This window comes from Pundamilia nyererei, unplaced genomic scaffold (assembly GCF_000239375.1).
Source record: "Pundamilia nyererei isolate P.nyererei 1_Seehausen unplaced genomic scaffold, PunNye1.0 scaffold00071, whole genome shotgun sequence".
In the NCBI taxonomy this organism is placed as follows: Eukaryota; Metazoa; Chordata; class Actinopteri; order Cichliformes; family Cichlidae; genus Pundamilia; species Pundamilia nyererei.
In genome coordinates this window covers 264,003-281,363 of record NW_005187472.1, presented here as the reverse complement: position 1 = coordinate 281,363, position 17,361 = coordinate 264,003, and the positions used below count along the sequence as shown (strand labels likewise).

The window sequence follows — 17,361 nt, the reverse complement described above, 5'->3', positions numbered from 1 at the left end:
TATTAACTGGATTTTTAAAAGTGGGTTTAATTTACAGAAGAATGAAACACAAATTTGTTTATTCAGTGGTGGGAAATAATTATACATTCTTCTTCTGTCAAGCAAGGTAACAGACTTACTGCTTCAACAACATATGGACCAATCTTTCTTATATATATCGCCTCTGTCAGTGCGCCCCAGGGTGGCTGTGGCTACAATGTAGCTTGCCATCACCAGTGTGTGAATGTGTGTGTGAATGGGTGGATGACAGGTTGTGTAAAGCGCTTTGGGGTCCTTAGGGACTAGAAAAGCGCTATACAAATACAGGCCGTTTACCATTTACCATATTCATGTATGTAGGGTACTTTTACTTTTGGTACTTTAAGTATAATTTGGTATTAATGTATCTGTGCTTAAACAGGGACTTCTAGGTAAAGGGTCAACATGCTTCCTTTCACAAAAGTACCTTACAAAAAGTACTTATCAGAGGTACTTTTGAAAGGTACTTTTTCTCATTACCTGAAAACTTTCACCAGCAGGGGGCAGCAGTTAACATCTAGTGCAAAGATATTTCTGATCTGCTGCCGCTTTTTTAAACGTTTAATATTTCCTTTTAACTCTGCCCAAATTTCCTCAAGAGTAAATTGTGAAACAAAAATAATGATTTGTCTGGTTGACTCACTACACCATCTAGTGGTGCTAATTTGCATGGCATAAAAGTACAGCCTGACCCTAGTTCACCTTCAGTAGGTATCTCTTCAACACAGTACAAAGATGTTTTGGATATAAAGTCTTAGCAACCTTTTTTTCATATTCTTGAGCTTTAAATACTTATGCAGCTTCTTTTTGAGTAATACACCCATATGGAGGCTCAGGGGGCCTGGAAATCATATTAAATGTTCTCCACTCTTCTACAGTTTATTTATTTCTGATCAAATATCCTGATTCAATGTTCTCATTATTTAAAACATGCGTATTTTAGAGATTTTAAAATTGCACTATACGATTAACATCTTTTTAATTTTAGGACTTTAGAGCCTGGTGTGAGACATCCTGAAACCTATAAGGCCTCATTTTCAGATTAATGAATTCAAAACCTTGTTAATTTTTAAGAATCTGCAGGAAGCCTGGTATTTAAACACACACTCACACACAGACACACACAGAAAACCAATGAGCATGACATTTCAGCGCGCAGGTCAGTGCTGTGCGTCCTCACCCTTCCAGCTGCTGTGCGTATCCACGGAGACAGATGTCAGCAGAGGCAGCAGGCTGAGCGGCGACCGCCGAGGTCCAGAGCATCCCTGGTCTGCCTCACATCGGCAGACCACCCGAGGAGGAGCAGTGCCGCGATTCCACGATCTCGGTCAGAGTCATCCTGAAGAAGGACGCAGACATCACAGGCCCGCATGGATCCTAACATCCAGCCGCAGTCGCAGCATCCTCCTCCTCCTCCGTCTGCAGCTGCTTCGGATGCAATGAATTCCACCGAGACTCAGACGGGAGCAAATCCATGAGGTTCTCTCATCCACGCTCGACGACGGCTCTCTGCTGCTGTATGAGAATCTAACTGCATCAAGCATCAGTGAAAGACTGCCTCCTCCTCTTCCTCCTCCTCCTCCTCCTCTCCCTGCCTCTGCCTAATTCACTGCTTTATCGCTCTATTTCTGTCTTTCTCTAATGCTCACCCATATTTCCACTTCACTGCGCCCTCTTCCTCTCTCTCTCTCCCGCTCTTCCTCTCTAATTCTCAGCTGTGTCTCAGCGCTCCGCTCAGCCTGTGCCCAGAGGATGTTGAACATGTGTTCAGGATGGGGGTTGGGGGACTAATGACTTCATAGGTGGCACTCTTACTTCTCCCACTGATAGGTTAGGGAGGACGGCACCCTGCGCTAACTGTTTAAAGATAAAAATCAGAGCCTGGCCTCTTTTTTTTTTCCCGTCTTTGTAAACGTTCCTATATTTGAAGCAAACACTTGCTTAGATGAGATTAACCATGAGGCTGAAGGAAATCTGTGGAAGGACAGCTCTGCAGGAATGAAATGAGAGGAGGGATGAGTGAGCCACAGTACTCCACGTTATAGAAGAGGAGCAGAGGGGAAAGGGAAGATGTGGGAGGCAGAATAAAAATGGACAAACAGTGGAAAGAGGGAGGGGGGAGGAGAAAAGAGAGCTTTGGAATATTTATAGAAGACTGAAGCGGAGAAATAAGCTCTATTTCTGTGCTGTGACACCCGGTTGCATCTCGGATGATACACTGTCAGGCTAAGTCAAATCAAAGGCATCCTATGGTGCCTCTGCAGCAGCAAGCAAAGAGAAATTTGCCTTTATTTCGAGCAGATTACACATTTCGTTCAGGCTTCGGTGGCAAAGCATCTCTGATTCCGGGATCTGCAGACGGAAGAGTGCTTAATCAAGGAAATGATGGCCTTGTGACAATCATGAGAGCCGCTTGACTGAGTCACAAAACGAGGTTAATGTGGGAGGGAGAAGAAGGGGGTGCACAAATATTAAATCCAAATAAAAAATCCTTTCCCTGTTAACCGAGGAGGAATGAGTCAAAATAGATTCAATGTTCCAGACACGTCACTCTGACTGCAAATTTAAAAACGTGCGTTCATACGTCTGTGTGTGTGCGTGTGTGTGGAGAACAGGATACCTCTGGGCTTATGCTGTGACCTAGATAAGGCCTTGATGCTCCCAAGTCTGTCAGGCAGAGTGTATCCGAGTGTGTGTGTGTGTGTGTGTGGCATCCCATAGAGTAAATGCATGTGTGTCTAAATGCAGAAGAGAGAGAGAGATGAAACGAAGCTGCACGGCTGCGATGCCTGTGTGACTAAGAGCCTCAGCTGGATGACATACAAATGGGTGACCGTTCACACAGCAAGAAAGCTAATCCAAACACACAGGGATACAAAAACTGCAAGTCTTCAGCCTCTCGCTGCAACCTTACATCACATTGAATGCAGAAAACCTGCAAAATTACACAACATAACGAAAGCATAGTAAACTCAAGCCCTGATGCCAAAGCTCGTCCCTCTCCGTGCAAGACTCAGTGAATCACCCCTCCACCGTTTGGGTGTAAAGCTTAACAGCTTAGCGCCCACTATGGATGTAGATTAGATTGTTACGGGCTCTTAGATTTCCCTTCCATATGGCATAAAATTAAACACTTCTGAGGCTTTTTACCTCCATATAGCCCAGATTAATATAACATAATGAACCAAACCCATACCCCCTTCACTCTATTACTCTGCAGCTATTCAGTGCATTATGTAAAAATGACAGGAATCATTTCGCCCCAGTTAATTCTTGACCTGTCCTCTGGCCAGATTTGTCATTAAAGGGTTAATCCCGTGCAGCAGGAGCTCTGAAAATTTAACGAAAGGACAGAAAACTCGGTATGCTTTAAACGGGCGCGGGACAAAAATAGCCGTTTCTCACACAGATGGCGACTCTCCCACAGAGTCACGCATGGCAGAAAAAATGATGGGAAAAGACTCATCAGCAGAGACTCATCAGTAAACACAAGCGTCCTATTTGCTCCAAACAGGATATGACACATATGCATGTGGAGAGCGCTGTCTCCAATTTCACTCTGGAGAGCGACACGCTCAAAATGTCACCGTTTTCACTCTTTGGCAAGTTCAGAGACTTTGAAGTAAATACTCCCAAAGCAGGAAGGCATTCAGAGGTCAGGTGTGTTATTCTACACAGACTCTTGAAAAAAAAACAACCCACCAAAAGTATAAAAGTGGCAGTAACTCATAAACGGTTCAACACTCCTGTCAAACTCGTTGAATTAAAGTTGACATTCTGCACTTCAATCACATGCTGTTTGGTTGATTTAAAATCTACTTATGGAGTTACATAACTGTATGTCTTCTTCTTCTTTTGGTGACTCCCTTTTAGGGGTCACTGCAGTATTCCTATCATACTCCTCTGATCCACCAACCATCCACATGCCCTCCTTCACTACATCCATGAATCTTCTCTGAGGTTTGCGTCTTCTTCTCCTGCCTGGCAGCTCCATCCTCAGCATCCTTTGTCCAAACCTTCTCAGCCTTGTCTCTATAACTTTGTCTGTCGTCTACCAACGTCACAGTTCACAGACGCTAATGCCTGACCTTACCCGTCGACCTGTCCATCATCTCTGCAAACAAGGAACTCAGAGCACCCTCACCTTTGACCCCATCCGTCATTCCAACTCCACTGCACTCTATGTGAACTTGTGAAAAAAATACCTAAGAAAAGCATCAACTGTTAAACTTTTTATTAAATGTGATGTTTTTAGTCTAAAGGTAATCACACAAACTGATCAGTCATCACTCAATGTTTCAGTTTCCCTCGGTGAGTTTATCTGTTTTTTCAGTTCTTCTGACTGACTTTTTTGCTCATTTATTTAACAGGCACCACAGCGAGGAGTCACAAAATAGTGACTCTGTAGGTCAAACTGGGAGGAGATGATGCACCAGAATGCCTCATGTTTTATTAATAAAGTTTAGTGTATTGATGACATATCACAGGGAGAGGAATATGATATATTGCTATATCAGGGGTTCGTCCTGCTCTGGGGAAACACAGAGGTTCATAAATCTAAATCTGAGAACCCTGAAAGTGAAGACCTCCTGACTCAAACATTACTTCAAATAGAAAAACTATTGATGCTATAAACTGTATTTGTGCAGCGGTAGAACATAAAGCAGCACCGGTGGTACCTGAGGGCTCAATAACAGTCAGTTTCCATGGTAACGGAGGCAGAATCTATCACAAATTATCGACTTTAGTTTTTGTTTTCACATGCGGATCCTGCGCTGCTCTTTCCAGAACTCGGCAATCCCCTGAGACAGAGCATACTCTGCTAGGCCCCTGCAATCACGGGGGGTGAACCCCACCAAGGCCGTGCCCTTCATGCTGACCCCCTGTCTCCCTGCCAGCTCGGCGACCCTCGCCGTGATGAGGGAAGCCGGAGCGTGACAGTACGACTCGCCGCCGATGCTGAAAGACGGCCAGGGTTCACCTGCGGTGAGGTGATCTGGCGGGGTCCCCTTCACGCTTTCCACATTACAAGCGATTTCCACAGCGCCCCCGTGTGGTAGGGCCAGCACCTGCACTCCAGGCAGGCCTCCCGGCGTCGACTCCCTGATGGCTTTGGCGATGCTGCGCCCCAAAGAGACGTCCTGGGTGTCAATTGTGACATTGCAGTTCATGACGTAGGGACCTGCCCCGACACCTGCAGGAGATCAGACAAATCGGAACTAAAGGAGCTTCTTTAAATCAATAACAACATTTTTTGCAGATTTTTACTAGTGAGACAAAAGTTGCATAGCAATCCTCTTCCTTCTGAAGTCTTATTCACATTCAGAAACAGATTGTTCTACTAGTGCTCTGCAGTCCTCAGCCCTAAAAAATGGTCAGAGTGGCAGAAGCTGTACTGAAAGCTGAAGAGGAATGGACACAGCACAGTCCCCCGTGTCAGACAGAGCACTGCCCAGTCTTACAGGCTACATGTCTATCAGGTGGTGTGAGGTGAGCCAGGACTAGTCTCTCCAGCTCTGCATCAGATGTGAAGTGAGGGCAACTGGTTGACAGTCATTTTTCTTGGATAGTGACGACTTCTTTGGTACATGTAGTTCACCAGATGTTCTCCGGAACACTATGAATCCTCGATCTCCTGTCTTGTTTGCCTCCAGTAAATTATTTTTTTTCTTTACAAATCCAGCAGTGCTTATAATAGAGACTAAATGTTGCAAAGGCAACAACAGGATACCTCGGCTGTGTGAATCTGATGCTTAACACCTTTTAGTTAGATTCAGAATGTGCTAACAGGCTCAGTGGCCTGACTTTTTTTTAATCTGGTAACACGTCAATGTTATTTTTTTTAGCTGTGAGAACTTTTCAGATTTTTCCTTTCAAAGGTCAGAATAGAGAAGGGAGACAGCCTGTGGTCAGACTAACAAACAAACAAAGATAAAGTCACCTGTGTTGTGTAATCACACCAAAGAGACACTCTAACCTTCATTACCTGCTACCTCTGGCTCACCTGTGAGGCCGAATCGTTTCTGTGGCTGCGGCCCCACGTCGGCCCTGATCGCCCGCAGGTCTGGCGTCTTCTTGAACCAGCCCATCTCCTTCCTCCTGTGCGCCAGCCCTCGCTGTAAGGGGAAGTCTGCCCAGCCAAACAGGAAGGCACTGGTGCCCTGGACCCTCTCTGTAAGTCCCTGAGCCACAGCTGAGCCCAAGCAAGAGCACAGACACATTTCAGCTGACTGGCATACGGAGTGCAGGTCATCACGTGCACACAAATTCAGAAACGCAAAGGTGCAAAGACCGTGACGGACCAAAACACACCCGCGGGAATGTAATTCAGACGGATGGAAAATACGGACACATGGGCTGCTTATTACATGCATGCATGAATACAGTGCTTGTTAGTGGGTTGGCCAATTACCATTTTTCAATCACACCACACAGATTAGCATACAGAGTGCAGTCTGCAGGCATGAGGGCAAAGTGTTGAGTTATTGCTCATTATCAGATAGACACATGGCTGCGAAGTCAGCTGGTAAACTGTGAAAGTAATCAACAGCCTAAGAAAATAGAAAAGACGTCACATTATCAGCTACATGCAGGTGAGACATGCTTGTAGAGACACAGTGGATGAGCTCATGACCGAAAATGTACTGAGGAATAATAAAAACTACACACACCCTGCTGAATATGTCTGTGAACACACATTGAGAATTTATTTTAAGTCACATGTGATATTTGTCTAAAGAACTAAAAATAAATTACGAGCACTGACAGCCAGTGAGGATTTAAAATATAGCTGTGATTCCCAACCAGGGGTACATGTTAGATAGGATTTTAGGGTTATGTGGGAAGTTGTGTTCAACTAATCTAAAAAAAAAATGCAATAACAAGTAGATCTTAAAATATTTTACTGGAAAAGTTAGCAGCGGTAGCAACAGGGTAACTCAAATATATAAATGATTTAAATAGGTAGATAAATAAATAGTTAAATAATGACTGGAAAGAAAGGGAGAAGGCTTGAATTTATAAAATAACAACTAAACCTTTGAGAAGTTTTCATATAATAAACAAATTCAAATTTTAAACAAATATAATGCATAACTGTTGAAATAACTCACCTGGCTAACAGTATGGAAACCTTTTTTTAGCTAAACCACTAGCTAAAAAAGCAAGGCTAGCAGTTAAAATCATTAGCCAAAAATGTGCTGTTAGTAAATAATTAGAATTGCTTTTTAAAATTATAACGAAGGGGGGAAATATCCAACTATTAACTTTTGAAATAGCTAAATAATAATTAGGTTAAAGGGCTAGCAGTTGAAAATGTCATCTTAAAATGTATACTAACAAATAAAATTGTTAGCTTAACATGACAGACAAATATTTTAAATGGGTAAAAATTATAAATGAAAAGTTTTAAATACTTAGCTAAAGGATATCTAGCTAAAAGTTGAAATTATTAGCTAAAACATAATTAAATGATGTTAGCTAAACAGATAAATAAACTATGAAACTACAAGCTTACTAGCAATTAAAAACATACGATAAAAGTATTGATTAATTGAAATAGCAAAACAAAAACTATGAATGAAAGTAGGGTTAGCAGTTGAATATTAAAGGGTTAATAAACACAGGAATTATTAGCTAAAAGTATGAGTAGTAGTGGAAATACTGCATTTCGTTGCCCTGTACCTGTGCATGTGCAATGACAATAAAGTTGAATTCTATTCTATTCTATTCTAAATTTTTAGGTGAATTAATGGAGAAACTCAGAAGGTTAGTCAAACAATAATTAGTTTGAATGAACACTTCATTTGATGACGGGGTATTTAAGGAGGGTACAGTGTTTCAGGGGTACATTAACTCTCAGGAACACTGTGAAACACATACCGAGCGCCTCTTTAGTACAGTCCTCTGCCCTCACCTCCTCCCCCAGTGGGTAGATGGGTATGAGGTCAACAGCGCCCATGCATGGATGGACTCCTGTATGAGTTTGCATGTCAATCAACCCACACGCCTTCTCGCATGCACACAGGATCGCCTCCCCTGGAAAACATTAAAAAACACCACCAAATAAAAGCTGCAAACTTTGACTGCTTTCACTGTTAAGGCTGTCGTGTTTCGAACAAGGATTCGTAGAAATGATTTTTTTCTCTGTGATCCTTGTTAGAAAAAGGTTCTTACTGGGGTTTTTTTTATGTGTCTTTAAATCCCTCACAAAGCTTATTAAAGGATTGGAAGCTGGAGCTGAACCCATTCATCCATCTCTCAGGAGCAAGAGAGTGAATATGGAACATGTTAGAAGCACAAATACAAAGAGGACTTACTGATCGAGTCGATGCTGGACACAATAGTGATGACAGAGCGGTTGTAGTCATAATCATTAAAGATGTTTAACACCGTGGTCCCCTCACGCCTCACACCTGAAGCACAATAACGACAATACATGTGAATAAATGTCTAATAACAGGTTATATTTTACAGGTAAAGGGCAAATTTAGTGCTTAGAGTAGGGTGGTTATCTGATTATCATCTTGCGCCATCATGGATGACATAACTGCGTACAGGCAGTGATTTTACAGCTAAGAGTTGGGTATATGTAGTGGCTTGCCCTTCAAACTGAGGCTGTAAATAGTTTACCAGCAGTTAGCTCGTGTTGAAATTCAAACTTTTTTTTCCGCTGGTACCTTGAACTCACCTTCAGTATTGTACAACGCTGCTTTGGCCACCGTCTCCACCAGATCCTTCCTGCGAGCTTCAGAAACATTGAGGAGACACGCCACCAGTCTCCTGCCCAAAGAGCTCGAGGCCATGCTTTATCAGGTATGCAGAACTGGGAAAGTAGAAATGCAGCCACTCATTAGATGAAAATTTGAATGTGTAACCAATAAAACGCAATCATGGGAAAAAGAAAGTCCATATTCTTTCAATTCCAAGGGTTCATATATGAGAACATTTTAAAAATCCTTAACATTATTTACCAGTTTCAGATGACCAACTCTATCTGTCAGACAGATGGCTTCACATTTCACTCTACAATACTTTGGTATGCCGAAGAGTTCATGGTCAACTCAGGCCAACCCTCCACCACTGTGCTTGACAACTGGTACAATTGGTACGAGCTAAAAATGGCTGCATTAGTTACATTTTAAAATTTGTAATTATCCCAGCATGTATCAAAGTACCAGCCAGGTGACATTTTCCCCATGTTTTTGCTGTTGCACCCACTTCTTTGAGCTCATTCCTGTGAGAAGTTCAGGAAATACTGTTTTTATTTCAACTGTTTGATGATAAATGGTACAGTTCATAGAGCTGCATCTTCATCCCATCAAAAAATGAAGCAGTGAAATAATACTTTTGATTTTTAATGCAATTCTAAGTGTAACATGGATACTCAAGCAGCAACAGAATACGTACATGGGCTATGAAAAGTTCTCCAATAAATATAAGCTGCTGCACAGTGTGTTTAAAAGCTGAAGTTACCTTCCAGCAGATGAATGGAACTCTTCTTATGTGCAGAATGACCTTGATTGGTTTAAATGGTTAATTATCAGTCATATAATTATTCAGTGCGGTTTATAGGAATTATTAAGCCGAGTGGCGGTGCAATGGTTTACCCATTGTGTCTGCACAGCTGTTTGCACAGCTGTAGAACATGTACAAAGTCCAGCCTGGTGTAAACTATTTTGCTGTGTTATGCAGGCGGAACCAAACATGTCAGTGGCACACTTGAAGTATGTGCAGCGTTTATAAGGAAAAGGGGGCAATATAAACTATTTCTGCGGGAAAACACTCACTTTGCACTCGCTTCAGCGCAGCCGCTGGGAACCCACCCACATCAAGATCCACGGAAAGGTAAACACGTTCATTTTATGTGTTCAGCTAAACTTTGGAAGTCTCAGCACAAGATGGTTCCACCCCGATCCCAACCATAGACATTTTGAGATGTGTTTATGTATGTGCGGTCCTCGTATGTATTTTTTTTTTAAATAAAAAAGGTCTGGGGTGTAAATATTTTTTCCTGGACATGCTGTTACCTACTTATTATTTTTGGAAAATAATACAAATTCCATAAAATTATGAAAACATTCGAAAAAAAATTAATTAGTGGTTTAATCAGTGTCAATTTTATTTATGTTTTATATCCATAAATATCCTCGGCTCACATCGATGACAGTTCACGTTTCTCACCACAAACGTGGTGTTTTATACGATTGCTTTGTTCTTCCCTTGGCGTCGTTAGACCGCGCGGACGAAAACGGAAATACAAAGGAGGGACTCATCCGATTCCTACCGACGAGAAAACTCAACACATGCGCAGTAGCGCGTACGTTTCCTGTCACTGCAGTCGTTTGTTATTTCGGTGGGTTTGTTTTTGTTAAACAGCGCCTCTTTGTGGACAAAAGGAGACTCTAAAACTGTGACAGTGAAGTAAATCTTGGACGTTTATTCCGCAGGTGTCGTAATGTGAGGCGGGCAGCGGTTGTAGACGCCGTGTAGTTGTAATTGTTTGCGTATAATAAGGCTGTGTGGCCCGGTTTGGCGCTACCCGCTGATAATGTGATGCTAACTGACAGCAGCATGGAGCGAATGCGCAGATGAGGAAAAACGCCAGCTCATTTTCTTATTTTAGAGTCCATGCTAGCCGAACGAGCAGCAGTACTGGACCTGACTTTAATAACTGCGGCCAAAGCGATGACGACGTCACCCTCCGAGCTCCGGGGGCTCCACGCCTCGGCAAGCCGGGATGCACTGTCGGGAACCCCGCTGCAGAAGCTGCAGAGGCTGCCCGCGGTGCCCGGGAACCTCCCCAACCGAGTGAACGACCTGCTGCTCCTGCGGCCTGACCCGGAGGAGCAGGAAAAGAGCAACAACCGGCACGTGGTGTTTTTTCACGGGGATATTCAGGTGAGAGTGATGGAGAAGGTCTCAGGTGGACATGGCTGCCATGGCGAAATTAATCACTGAATACGATTACTGAGGCAGCTCTGTGACACCTCCTGTGTGTTTAATGTTGGAATCAGTCAATGATTTCTTTCAATAAACCAAATAAAAATGCGGGGAGGCCAGTCCATGGCTGATAGTGCTCAATTGTGTGTGATTATGTCCAGGTATGATTTTACTGCCTCTGCAGTGCGTTTTGGATCATTGTCATGCTGAAAAATGAAGCTGTTGCCAATCAGACCTTTTCCCCATGGTATTTCATGGAGCATCAAAATCTGACAGTTCACTTTTGCCGAGAATTCCAACACCACTGGCTGAAATTAAACCATGACAGAGCCTCCGCTTTCTTTTACAGATAGACGCTCACTGTGCCAACTCTCTCCCGATCTCCTCCGTACACACTGATGATGATTTGAACCAAATATTAGGACTTATCACTCCATCAGACCTGTTGCCAATCATTTTCAGTCCAGTTCTTGTGTAGTTTGGCATACTTTAGCCTTTTCTTACACTGAGACATTTCTGATGCGGCTTCAGGCTTTATTCCCCTGAAAATGGTCAGGAAAAAGGACAGGACTCAGCTGTGCTGCTCTTGTTCTGAGATCATGTAGGACCTCTATGTTGCAAAAAGCAGTTGTAAAACTTCTCATTTCTCTCTGTGCAGAACTTCCAGGAGGAGATGGCGCTGCAGCCTGAGGGTGCCCAGTGGCTCTCCTGGAGCCTGGAGAGGGTCGCCTTCACTCTGGGCTGCCGTTTCCCTGATAGACACGTGTGGGTGGTGAGAGCCTCGCGCATGTACCTGCACAAGTTCAGCTGCTACCAGAACTTTGTGGAGAGCAACATGTTCGGGGCTCCGGAGCACTCTCCATACTCTGCTGACTCTGGAGCGTTTCACCACCTCAGGTTTGTCACTGGAGCTCATTTTGTCTTGTTGAGATATTATTTAACTTGATTACTTTGGCTACATTTTATCCGGCCTGTATATCAGTTAAGAATAAATTAAGAAAGGTGTAGAGGCTTAAAAAGCCACCTGCAAGCTAAATCATCTAGCTCACAGATGATGACACAGAAAAGGGCAATTTAATGGTGAACGCGTTTCCCGTGTCTTTTCCCAGTTTTCCAAATTTTATGTTTTTGGAAAACATGACCAGGTCTAAAGGTGTGAAGGACAGGAAAATGTTGCTGTAATTCTTTGAGATGATTTTGGATCTTTTCTCTGAGTCTGAGCAGCGTTTCTGACCACAGGGCCCTGCTGAGCCACGGCATGGAGCGAGCCAGCCTGCCAGACCCGCTCCAACCACAGGGCGGCGCTGACAGCATCCCCTCAGGCTTCTCCTTGACCCTGGTGGGCTTCAGCAAAGGCTGCGTGGTCCTGAACCAGATGGTGTACGAGCTGCCCGGGGCCCGTGCTGATCCGCAGATGTCACCCTTCGTCAAGCACATCTCTGACATGTTCTGGCTGGATGGTGGCCACCCGGGGGGCAGTGAGACCTGGGTGACAGACAAGCAGGTCCTGAAGGAGCTGGCCGGCAGCGGCGTGTCGATCCATGCCCACGTGACCCCTTACGAGGTGTGTGACCCGATGCGGGCCTGGGTGGGCCGCGAGCACGGACACTTCATCAAAACTCTGGAGGAGTTCGGGGCGTGTCCAAGCAAGAAGCTGCACTTCAAGGACGAGCCGCCCTCCATCGAGAACCACTTCAGGGTCATCCAGGAGTTTTGAGCGCTTTATGTGATCTTTGTGTCTTATTGCTGGTCTTACCTCAAACCTTCAGATTTAAGGGCTCAGATGAGTCGGATGCTGGTTTGTTAAACGCGCTAACCCTGAGGTGGGACGAGCTTTCCTCTGTTCTCCACTGTCTTCCTCTGAAAGTCCTTCAGGCTAAATGAAAGCTTTTCCATTTGCTCAGACTTTATGTTGCTGCCGAGCTGCTGGTTAATATCCGGTTAGTTTCTCTAACTCAACTTGTTTGCGTGTTTAGCTGCAGCAGAAAAGCTTCTTACATTCTTTCTATACCTGCACTAGCATTGAGCTCATTTTAGACACATGAATGTTTGAGAATCCGGTCTCCGGGTGGACGTCATCAGCAGGAATATCTGCTGATTGTGTTTTAACTGTAATGAAATAACAAGCAGACACTTAAAATGTTTGAGTTCATTCCTTCAGTTTGATGCTGATGGTGGATTTCCATCAATGACGAGTCAGAAAAAGGACAAAAAAGCAGTTTAGATTTATATTTTTAAGATAAGACACTGCAGGCTAACAGAACTGTTCACTTCTTGAAGCCATTGAAGTTCCAAAACCAGACTTTAAAAAAAAAAAAAAAATCTTAATTAAGATTAATTATCTCACAACGAGTTATGTGTGTAAATTGCAGACTGCTTAAAAAAAAAAGTGCCTGCAGCGTCTCCTCTTAAATCGCTGCAGTACGTTTTATTCTGACACACAGTCACTTCAAGGTGTGTTCACTACGTATTCTGGAGCCGTCACATTTCACATGGTCTTCATCAGCACAGGATGTTCTGCTGATGAAGACCATGGGGTTCATAGGTCAGCTCTGTCATCACGTTTGGAAATCAACTTTTAAACGGTACAACTATAACAACAACCAAAAACTTTCATATTTTACTGTAAATGTTTTTAAAATATCAGATTTTATGTTTTCCTGGAGGAAAAAAAAAGTCCATCTGCACAGATTTGTTTTTTGTTTTCAGTAAAATGCAATAATAAGAAGGAACACTCAGGTGCTTTAGTATTTGGGCAGCGGGGCAGTTTTAGTTTTTTGCTTTGATTAAATCTGAATCGCACCATGTGATTAATCTGTAGATGACAGTTGGGTGCTTCTCTTCTGGCCTGAATTGCTTTGGGGTGAGCTGTACAGATGTCTGTCTTCTTTTAAATATTATGGAACTCTATAAATCACCTATCATATTTTTGGATCTTTGAGTAGGTGGGTCGTGACTCCTCCTTTCAGAGAGGGTGTGTGGGAGTTCTCCACACCAGTCTACATGTGTTTTGTGGACTTTGGGATGGTTTGGCTGGGGTGACCTGTAGGGGGTGTTCCTGGACTCCGGGATATCAGGCACGCTGTTAAAAGCACTTTGGAGCCTGCAGCTGCAACGAGAGCTTGGTTCACTTCTCCATCAATAAGCCAGACTCCCTCAGGGTTGACCTTTGACGCTGATTCTGTTTACAGCTTTCATGAATAGAATATCAGAACAGAGGCTGTGGGGTTTGGTGCTGTGGATGCTGTACTGATCTGTTTTTTGTGAAGAGCGAGCTGATGATCTACACCTACATCCACAAGCTGTGGATGCTGACTGAAAGGTGTCCAGGACACCAGAGGTGGAAATGAGCTTCCTCTGAAGGCTTTGGGCTTTTGGGGGTGTCTGAGTAGAGCAGCTGCTTTGCCACATTTAAAGGCATTGGTTGAGGTGTAGTGGATGTCCTGGATAGCTTTGAGGCCCACGACTGCTTGGATAGATCATGTCTGCTGGCTTGGGTGGTACAGCGAGGATGTGTGGCCTTGGCGTCTTCGTTTAGGTCACACATCCTCGCTGTGACTTAGACCCAAAGAACTGGTAGAAACTGGATGAGTCTAATTAGTGGAAACAGATGTTGCTGTTGGTTGTTTCAAACACTAGAAGGCGAGTGCCATCTAGTTCTAGGTGAAGGTGGACATCTTTACAGCTAATATCTCCAAAACCATCTATGGACCCCCTGTCCAGATACTTTTGGATCTGAATGTATCTCATGGTGGCAGATGTGATGTGTTTTTATGACACTGGGTGGGGAGAAGGACAAAAAAAATCTGTAAACTTGCTTGCTGTGTCCAATTAATGAAGTGGATTATTCCTGTAGGACTTCTGGTAGCTGGCAGGGCAGCATGCACTGTACATCCATCTGTATGATCTCTGTATGAGCTTAAATAGCATCTTTGCACTTTGCTGATGGCTGCGAGTCGTTCTGCTGAATGTAACTTCAGATGCATTCCATTGTTTACTACTCGCTGTATGTTGTGCTGTGTTTTTTTTTGTTTGTTTGTTGTTGTTGTTGTTGTTGTTGTTGTTTTTTTTTTTTAAAAACCAAAAAACTGAGGAGTGGATTTGACCTTTTAAAGGAGATTTATTCAGCTCAGCTCTGATTGGTTTTGTTCTTAGACTCTGTACTGCTGTATGAGTCAGTTAAAATAATCCTTATTTATGTCACATGCTCTCAAAATGTCATTTAGTGGCTGTAACAGTCAAAGAAACTTACTGTCTGGACTATCTCATTAGACGTCCACTGAGTGGGAGTTCTTGAAGCAAATCAATGAAGTATTTAAATATTAAAATGCAAAGCTGAAACAATTCTTCTAACATGGAACAAAGGTCATCAGTTTTTATATAGTTGTTACATGTACCCAACAAATATCCCTGGGAGGGTTGATTGAGGAAGAGTATGTAGGATCAGCCTCTGCTAGTGCCAACTCAGATATGCCGATTGTCCCGCTGTGGTGACCTTTGAACTGAAAGAAGCTCTTAAGGTACTTTGAGCTGATCCATTATATTTAACAAGGCTTGGGACTGGTGCTAAGAGCACAGCAGCTCACATTTGGTCCTCCAGTGTTTAGCTCCATGGTGCAGTGGTCATGATATCAGCTTCCATATATGAGCCTTTATTAGTCTTTGTAGCCCGATTCCTACCATTCACACTGATGGTGGGTAAATGGTAAATGGCCTGTATTTGTATAGCGCTTTTCTAGTCCCTAAGGACCCCAAAGCGCTTTACACAACCTGTCATCCACCCATTCACACACACATGGGTGACATAAAAACCCTATAAAGATAATGATGTATATTAAAAGGTTAATATGAAGTGTTTGAAACATTTTTAATCGGCATCCACTGTTGTTGGGGTGCGTGCGTGCGTGTTTGACAAAAATATGTAAAAACATAACATATCAGGACCCCTTTAGAGCAGTGTTTCCCAACCGGTGTGCTGTGGACGATTATCTGGTTCTACCCGATTAGTAAGTCAGCGGTCCTCAACCTTTTTTGCGCCACGGACTGGTTTATGCCCACAATATTTTCACGGACCGGCCTTTAAGTCGTCGCGGATAAATACAACAAAATAAAACTAGTACCTGCTCTGATTAAATGGGTTGACAATTCCTAGTAAAACAGAAGGAGAAATTAGTCACGCTGTAAGACTGTGCAGTGCAAAATAGCAATAGATAAATATTTGAAAGGGAAAAAGTCTATCTGAGATGAGTCCTGGAGAAAGTTCTGACCCAGATGAAGGCCCTAGCATGACTAGTGGTCAGAAGAAAGCAAAAAAGGTATACTGGGGACAAACTGAGCCAATTCCACTATACCTGGTGGGCGGGGAAAAATTATCAATATGCTTTTTGTGACGTTTGTTTGTTGGTGTGCGGTGTGATTTTTCTAATGTGAAATATGTACTGTGGCTCCAAAAGGTTGGGAAACACTGCTGAGAGTTACTGAGCTACTGGTTTCCAGTCTGTGCCTGCTCACTGGTACATACTGACACAGTATGACCCAGTATGAACTCTCAGCTCTGCAGGGCCAACAGGGGGCAGCGTGGAGCTGGAAAAACATCAAAGCACAGACACCATTTATTTTCTACAGTCTTTAATGAGCTTTTCCAGTTTGCTTTGTGATGCCTAACATTAGCCTGAAGCTAATCAGAATACAAATTATTTTTTAGTTATTTCAGATGCAATCAGAACGCTCATACTTTAAAAAACCCAAAACATAAAAAGCAGAATAAAGGTAGATCTGATTTATTTGTGCTTGTGGCAGGTTTCATTCTGACATACAGTAATCCTTCAGTCTCAAGACAACAAAGAGGAACGCTGAGTGACATCAGCGGCACTGACACAAAGAGCGCTCGCACACTCCGAGGCCGCCAAGTGACGCGAGAACAACAGCAGCTGTACAAAAACAACACGACGGTTACAGCAAGAGTCTGACGGAGACAATGGTCCAATGGAGCGTCGGCACCAAAGTGACGTCAGACCCACCTGCTCTGCAGATTCAACCAACTCCAAACCTTTTATTCTCAGAGCAGATGGATTCAAGCTTATTTCCGTTTACAGCAGTCTGCTCTTTTACAGTGTGGCGTTCCAGTTATAAAGGACGACAGCACGGCCCAGCCTCCACACACACACACAGATACAAAGGCCTTTGTGCTGACAGCAACAACAAACACACGCAGTGTGGTCCCGTTCGAGTTTGGCACCTAAAAATAAAACCAGAGGAATGTTTTCTCTGGAGGTTGAGAGCTGCCACTGTCTGAGGTCAGGATTTGTTGCTGGTGGCACCTCGGCTCCTCTGTGAAATAGTCATCCCTACTTTCTCATCACCTCTCCACAACTTAAAGCAACCATCAGGAAATACTTCTTC

General features: G+C 43.5%; 3 protein-coding genes across 7 annotated transcripts in view; 1 reads left to right on the top strand and 2 right to left on the bottom strand.

The window, feature by feature from the left end:
• The window catches only part of LOC102195024 (nck-associated protein 5), a 100,058-nt gene extending 98,204 nt beyond the window's left edge, over positions 1–1,854 (bottom strand). For all 5 annotated transcript variants that reach the window (XM_005736805.1, XM_005736806.1, XM_005736807.1 and 2 more), the window contains exon 1: positions 1,199–1,854. The gene's annotated coding sequence lies outside the window, so the exon portion shown is untranslated. The remainder of the gene's footprint in view (positions 1–1,198) is intronic.
• Positions 1,855–4,250: 2,396 nt separating this feature from the next.
• Positions 4,251–9,895, bottom strand: ftcdnl1 (formiminotransferase cyclodeaminase N-terminal like 1). Its single transcript, XM_005736804.1, has 6 exons — positions 9,807–9,895; positions 8,708–8,842; positions 8,337–8,432; positions 7,900–8,055; positions 6,023–6,211; positions 4,251–5,212 (listed from the first exon to the last, which is right to left on the bottom strand). Exons 2-6 carry the CDS (start codon positions 8,820–8,822, stop codon positions 4,776–4,778), a joined length of 993 nt encoding a protein of 330 aa, XP_005736861.1. The 5' UTR covers positions 8,823–8,842; positions 9,807–9,895; the 3' UTR covers positions 4,251–4,775.
• Positions 9,896–10,329: 434 nt separating this feature from the next.
• On the top strand, positions 10,330–13,605 carry cunh2orf69 (chromosome unknown C2orf69 homolog). The gene is made up of 3 exons (XM_005736803.1): positions 10,330–10,917; positions 11,618–11,856; positions 12,199–13,605. Exons 1-3 carry the CDS (start codon positions 10,648–10,650, stop codon positions 12,674–12,676), a joined length of 987 nt encoding a protein of 328 aa, XP_005736860.1. The 5' UTR covers positions 10,330–10,647; the 3' UTR covers positions 12,677–13,605.
• The last annotated feature ends 3,756 nt before the right edge of the window (positions 13,606–17,361 follow it).

What these genes read in the sequence shown, in the direction of transcription:
- cunh2orf69 (XM_005736803.1), top strand. Translation starts at nt 10,648, where the DNA reads ATGCTAGCCGAACGAGCAGCAGTACTGGACCTGACTTTAATAACTGCG. An exon ending in TTTTTCACGGGGATATTCAG is followed by an intron (nt 10,918 to 11,617) that starts GTGAGAGTGATG and finishes CTCTCTGTGCAG; the next exon opens with AACTTCCAGGAGGAGATGGC. An exon ending in GGAGCGTTTCACCACCTCAG is followed by an intron (nt 11,857 to 12,198) that starts GTTTGTCACTGG and finishes TTCTGACCACAG; the next exon opens with GGCCCTGCTGAGCCACGGCA.
- ftcdnl1 (XM_005736804.1), bottom strand. Translation starts at nt 8,822, where the DNA reads ATGGCCTCGAGCTCTTTGGGCAGGAGACTGGTGGCGTGTCTCCTCAAT. An exon ending in AGCGTTGTACAATACTGAAG is followed by an intron (nt 8,433 to 8,707) that starts GTGAGTTCAAGG and finishes ATTGTGCTTCAG; the next exon opens with GTGTGAGGCGTGAGGGGACC. An exon ending in GTCCAGCATCGACTCGATCA is followed by an intron (nt 8,056 to 8,336) that starts GTAAGTCCTCTT and finishes AATGTTTTCCAG; the next exon opens with GGGAGGCGATCCTGTGTGCA.